This window comes from Physeter macrocephalus, chromosome 12 (assembly GCF_002837175.3).
Source record: "Physeter macrocephalus isolate SW-GA chromosome 12, ASM283717v5, whole genome shotgun sequence".
NCBI lineage: Eukaryota > Metazoa > Chordata > Mammalia > Artiodactyla > Physeteridae > Physeter > Physeter macrocephalus.
The window spans coordinates 36,272,445-36,278,444 of record NC_041225.1 but is presented as its reverse complement, the minus strand read 5'-3'; the positions used below and the strand labels follow the sequence as shown (position 1 = coordinate 36,278,444).

Genomic DNA, 6,000 nt, shown 5'->3' with positions numbered 1-6,000 from the left:
GGCGGCCATGGCTCACGGGCCCAGCCGCTCCGCAGCATGTGGGATCCTCCTGGACCGGGGCACGAACCCGTGTCCCCTGCATCGGTAGGCGGACTCTCAACCACTGCGCCACCAGGGAAGCCCAAAGCAGATTTTTTTTTTTAAATAGGTATTTTCATTTTATGATAATAATAACTATTATTATTGTTTTATAGAGGAATGGCATGAGCACTTTCTTTATAGAGAGTTTGCATTATAGGTCATTTGAATGTCAGATTAATTTGGCTGGGGTGTAGGGTAGAGATAATATCAGTTAAAACCATAAGTTAGGGCTGGCCCATATTTATGAAGGCCTTGAGTGCTAAATAAGAAATCTAGCTTTCCTTCTTTAGGGAATGGGAAACCATTGAAGGTAGGAGTGTGTGTGTGTGTGTGTGTGTGTGTATGTGTTTTCAGCTGGAGAGAGACATGATTACACAGTACTTAATGAACATTACTATAAAATTGGTATGAAACTACTGTTTTAAGGATGGATTGGAAGGAGAAAGACTGAAGGCATCAGGTACAGTTGAGGGGTTCTTGAAAGAGCCCAGGTTTTGAACGCTGACCATCTAAACTAGAGTTTGTGGCAGTGAAAATAGAAAGTATGTGTGAAAGAGTTCTTTAGAAATAATTCAACAGGATTTGATGGCTACCTGAATGTTGGGAGCGGAGAAGAGAGTGAAGTCCAAGATGACTCTGGGGTTTTATGTTTGTCTCACTGGGAGAACAGTGTACTATTTTTAGAAATATGAAAGATACTGGGTGCAGAACGATTAATTGGAAAAACTTGTGCAGTAAGTCAGTGGTGGGTCTTAGCTTTGATCCCACAACTTTCTGGTTCTGCAGATGGTTTCCCTCCTGCTATATCATTCTGCCTGATTTTGTAGGCCAGGGATTCATTGTACATTTATAGATGTTTTAGTTGTTGTTCTGAAATGTACCCAGAGTCTGGTTTATTCAGGTGTGGGCAGACACCCAGACATGAAAATGATTGTCGTGAAGGAAGAAGTTTATACTCACCAATCCCTAGAAACAGAAGACACAGCAAGCCACCTGGGCCACATGGGGAGGCACTCAGGTCACCTGGAGGCAGAAGGCATGAGGCCAGAGTATGGGTTTTCGTGGGAAGGAACAGGAGAGGTGTGGTAGGCACGCTTGAGCAAGCTTACGATGGAGAGTTTGAATAACCTGGTGGACTCTGGGCTATGGGATGGTCTCTGGCTGACCAGCACCTGGCCCTGAGGTGATCAGGACGAGGTGATATTGCCTCTGTAGTTTAAAAGCCAGAGAGAGAGGGGGTGGTTCAGAGAATTGGCTCTGAACTGGTTGGTTTGTAGATCAAAGGCGTGCTCACCGGGAAACCGTCTGCTCTACCTGCCAATTGACTAGCCCTGGGAGGGCAGTCTCCCCAGGATCGTCAAGACCCCCCAGTGTCAAAGCATTATGAACTGCAGAAAAGTTTGAAATGATGAGCACATTTGTATATATGAAATAAAACCCATGTGGATATTATTCACTTGGAGCAAATATTTGTATTTTAAAGTGATTATTTTCACTGCTTGGTGAAAATTAACAGTGATGATTCTTCGGACTCCTCTGAGGGTGATTTTTGTCATTACTTTTAGCTCATGGAAATTAACTATTTCTTTTCTCTTTTGCCTGCTGAAAGCTTTGTATTCAGTGGTATATGTTCAAGAAATGCTAGTGACCATCTTGTGAGTTGTATCTGTGAAATAATATAACTTTAAAAAATAAACCTACTGGAACTTACGTATTCAGATGGAGATTCTGTCTCTCAAAGGTATCTTCTGGGAACTATGCATTTGTTCCAACCACGCTGTCATGGCTCTTTTTTGTTGTTTTTGTTTTTTGTTGGGTTGTTTTCCTTTTGGAATTTCCTTCAGGGTCTGTAGCATATGCTTGGGAATATCTTCAGCGGTACCATATTTTTTCATCCCTTGAGGGTGCTTTGGTTTTTGGAAGTAACCAAATGCACATCAAATGGAGTGAAAGATTGAGTTGAAGACAGGATTTAAAAAGAAAAAAAAAAAAAAAAGTCTGACTGGAATAGAGTCAGTCATGGGACTGATTTTCCCAGGCAAGCCTCAGACTGGCCCTAACCACAACTCTAAGAGGGAGAGGGGTGGTCCTCTCCTAGCTGGAGCATCAGCCACTCACTTGAAATAAGGGCTCCTGAGCTCTGGAGAGACAGGGCTGTTTTTTGATGCGTGGGTTTAGATATACTTGTTTGAAAATTGGCCTCTTTTGTGCATAAGGAAGGGAAGTATCTGAAGAAAGTAAAAACAGGGGTGGAAAAAAACTAAATAAGGTTGCAGTTGTAGGTAATCTTATAAAAAAAGCAAAAAAGAGAGAAAATTAATAGGGAAGAATTATTAGTATGTGAAACTTGGATTTTGTTTTTTCTCCAAATTAAAGGTCCCACGCACAGCTGGGCAGGTATTAAATGGTAAAGTACATAAGGCAGACATAAGCCAAAATGGCAGCCCTGGTGTTGTGTGTGTGTGTGTGTGTGTGTTTCTATGTGTGTTTGTATGGTGTGCAATTTCTAGACTCTAAGTAAATCTTTCTCAAAAGTACAGGATTTTCAGCAGACTAAGCTTACCTGCTTTTTCTTCCTTCATCTTCTGTTGTCCGAAATGTATAACTTAACTCCTTCATCCTTCAGTTTTGATAGTGTTCGAGAATACATTCGGCGATTTTATAACTCTTCTTTGCTCCCATACTTGTTTGTATAAAATTTGATTTGGGCCCTTTGCATTGTATTTTTAAATTATTTATTTGAAGACTTTTTCTGGTCTTAGTGTGTTTACTCTGAAAGGGCAGGAACTCTGCTTCTTATTTTAGAGCAATATCGGGTTTAGAGAAAGTTCTCATTGATACCGAGTGAAGGGCTGAATTTGGAAATGGGCCTTGAAATGAGTAGCTTTTGATCAGAAAACATCTCTAGAATAGTACAATTCCTTGGGGGGCCTGAGGCTGACTGGTGGTCCAACTTGGTTTATGAGATTTGGAGAGCACAGAGGAAGTGAGTATTTAGAGAACTCTTTGCAGAGGCACAGTGGAGAAAGCTCAGTTTCTTCCCCCATAGATCATGTGCAGGACATGCTGAGTTTTCGGTCAGCCTCTGACGCTCCAGCTGCTTGCAGCTGGCTCCTCACCACGGACCCACCCTCTGCTCCAGTGGTCAGCCGAGCTCAGATTATATGGATGGCTTTAAACTTTAGTTCAAGTAAGACACAATTAGGAAGGTAAATCTTCTGGGAAAAAATTATATGGTGTATTTACAAAGTGAAATATTTACTTTGAATTATTTAAATACTGTTTACCTTCATTAGTGAAGGTTAGGAGAGTCCGTTCTTTAAAAATAAAAGATTTACATTGTGATTACAGCGACTACCTGGTATTTGTCACTTAAGACCCTAAATGGAATACCTCCTTATTAATATAAAATGGATATAAACACAGATGTTGTTGGCAGTGTTCTCTCCTTTGTTAAAGCCATGATACTGATAGGTAGTTGCTTATATAAAACTTTTTGTGGAAAAGTTGTAGATGGTTGGGATATTTTAAGGTGTTCTATAATCAAAGCAAGAGACTGGTTTTCTTTCTGTGGAGTGTGGTGAAGAGAAAGAACAAAACCATTTATCGTAATTGTAGTAATCAGAAGATTTATCCTAAATCTGCACTCACAAAAAGCTGTGTTGTTACTCTCATCATTAATGTTCAGATGGTCATTTTCTACAGTAGCTGTCATTGATATCCAGAATTTTAAAGCTTGGTCTGGGTCTTGAAAACCAAAAGATTAGCTGGCAGAAACCATCCTCACTGATCTATTTGCACTTAGACTTTGTAGCTGCACTAATTGGGTTTTCTCTTGTGTAAGTAGCAAACAGCATAATTTGAGTTAAGGCAAGGTTATCATTTAACATAGTTTCATGTAGTCTGTTATTTCTATGGTGCTGAATAGACTTTCATAAAGGATCTTAAAGAGTTCTCTGAAACGAATTACTGTTGACATCATAAAGGACTAAAGTCATGACACTTAGTAACTATGAATGTCACGTGGATCCTCTAATAAAATAATGCAATATATATATATTTTTTTCTACATTCAGTTCTCTTGCAACTGGCATGCGATGCTTTACCAAATGATATGACCTTGGCTCTTGCTTATCTCCTTGCCTTACCACAGGTAAGTTTACCCTTACCAAGAAAGAAGGACTTAAAAATGAATAAACTAAAAGTCTTTACTGGGGATTTTCACGAGTAAATTGTTTATTATGTTTCACTTCCTTCTGGTTGTTCTTGCAAGATGGAAGGACTGTGGTCAGTACCTGGAAAGTAAGTTCTACAATGTGGGCTGAAATGTTGATTTTAAAATCTACTTTCATGTGCGTAGGATCTGCCTTATAATGTCTTCTGAATTTTAATGTAGTCATACTAAGATGAGCTTGAGCTTGAGTTGATACGATAGAAGCTTTGAACCAGAATTCTACAATAAGGACTAGAAATGTGATGGTTTATGATGGTTGTGCTAATTTCCTTTCGGCTGAGCTGTTTCTGTCGTGCTTCCTTCTAGGTGTTAGACGCTAACAGGTGCTTTGAAAAGCAGTCCCACTCCGCTGTCTCTCTCCAGCTGGCAGCCTATTACTATAGCCTACAGATCTACGCCCGGTTGGCTCCGTGTTTCAGGGACGAGTGCCATCCTCTTTACAGGGTGAGTCTTCATGGTTTCCACTTTGTTCAATGAGCAGGGTTAAGCTTTTCTAAAGTAGTTAAAACACGTTTACCTCTTCGGAGGGACTGAGGCACTTTGTATTGAGAGTCCTTTGTATTCCCAGTGGCTGACAGCCTTTGCCTTTTCTGTGTTATACGTAGTTGCTTTTCCAGGAATTAATAAGAAGTAGAGTTTCTAATATTTATTGTGGATGCTGATTCATCCCCTAACTTTTCTGTCATTGATATTATTTTACAGCATTCTTAGGAAAGGCTAAAGGACAGGAGAAATGGAGAGTTGGCTTTTTAACTCACTTCTCAAGAGAAAGATGGCTCTGTCTAATTTAGGACAGTAGGCAATGTAGTCCTTTGAACGGTGCTGCACTTTTATTTATTTTTAAGCCAGAGAGATATGACAGTAGTAATTATGCAGATGAAATGTTGAGAGACACTATGCCTACTTGCCACCAAGCTTCTGACACTTTTATTTAACTTTATTGTTAATTTCTGAGTGAGCACCTAAGCGTGGCCTCAAGTTACGTGTGCCTTCTTTTGTGGACACGGAAGTGTCCCAGATGCCGTTGGAAAATGGAAGCCCTCTAGGTTTACTTGTGTACACCACCTTTAATCATCAGCGTTTGGAAATTATTTCCTTTTTACACTGGACATTTTAAGAGAATTAGCACTTTAAGAGTAGGTAAGCAAATAGATCAGACTTTCAAATCCACTCTGTGTACAAATCCAAGGTCCAGTTTTTACTGAGGCAGGATTCTTCCTCCCCGACCCAAAGTAGACTATAAAGAAATAATTTCACATGAGTATCAAAGTTCTAGCTGCCTCCGCCATCCAAAACATATCTAAGAACCTTTAAGTATGTGAAAACATTCCATTCGTGGCAAAATCTATGGCTTTCATTCATCAGTTTTTATTAAAAAAGAGGAAGGTGGGTGGGGGAACCCTGTGCCGTGCAGGTCGCCCTCCCAAGGGCGTCATCATTGTCAGTGGGTATTGTTCTCAGGAATAGGTATATTAGGATGAAATTGGCCAAGAAAAGGACTGTTGCTTTCTTTTTTAGCCAGTTGATATATTACTTTATTTTGGAAATTTTGAATTTATTTTTTTGTTTTCGATAGCTACTGCTGCTTTGTACAGTACTTTGATCCTATACTCTAGTAATTTTCCTTTGTTTTGCTTTTATATCACAGGTATGTTTTTATGTGAAATAAGGAATTGACCTACTGT

General features: G+C 39.7%; 1 protein-coding gene across 1 annotated transcript in view; it reads left to right on the top strand.

Annotated features, from left to right (window-relative positions):
• The window catches only part of NBAS (NBAS subunit of NRZ tethering complex), a 357,350-nt gene that overhangs the window by 226,385 nt on the left and 124,965 nt on the right, over positions 1–6,000 (top strand). Inside the window, exons 39-40 of the mRNA XM_024119119.3 lie at positions 4,158–4,234; positions 4,622–4,759. Of these exons, the coding sequence (XP_023974887.1) occupies positions 4,158–4,234; positions 4,622–4,759 (215 nt within the window). The remainder of the gene's footprint in view (positions 1–4,157; positions 4,235–4,621; positions 4,760–6,000) is intronic.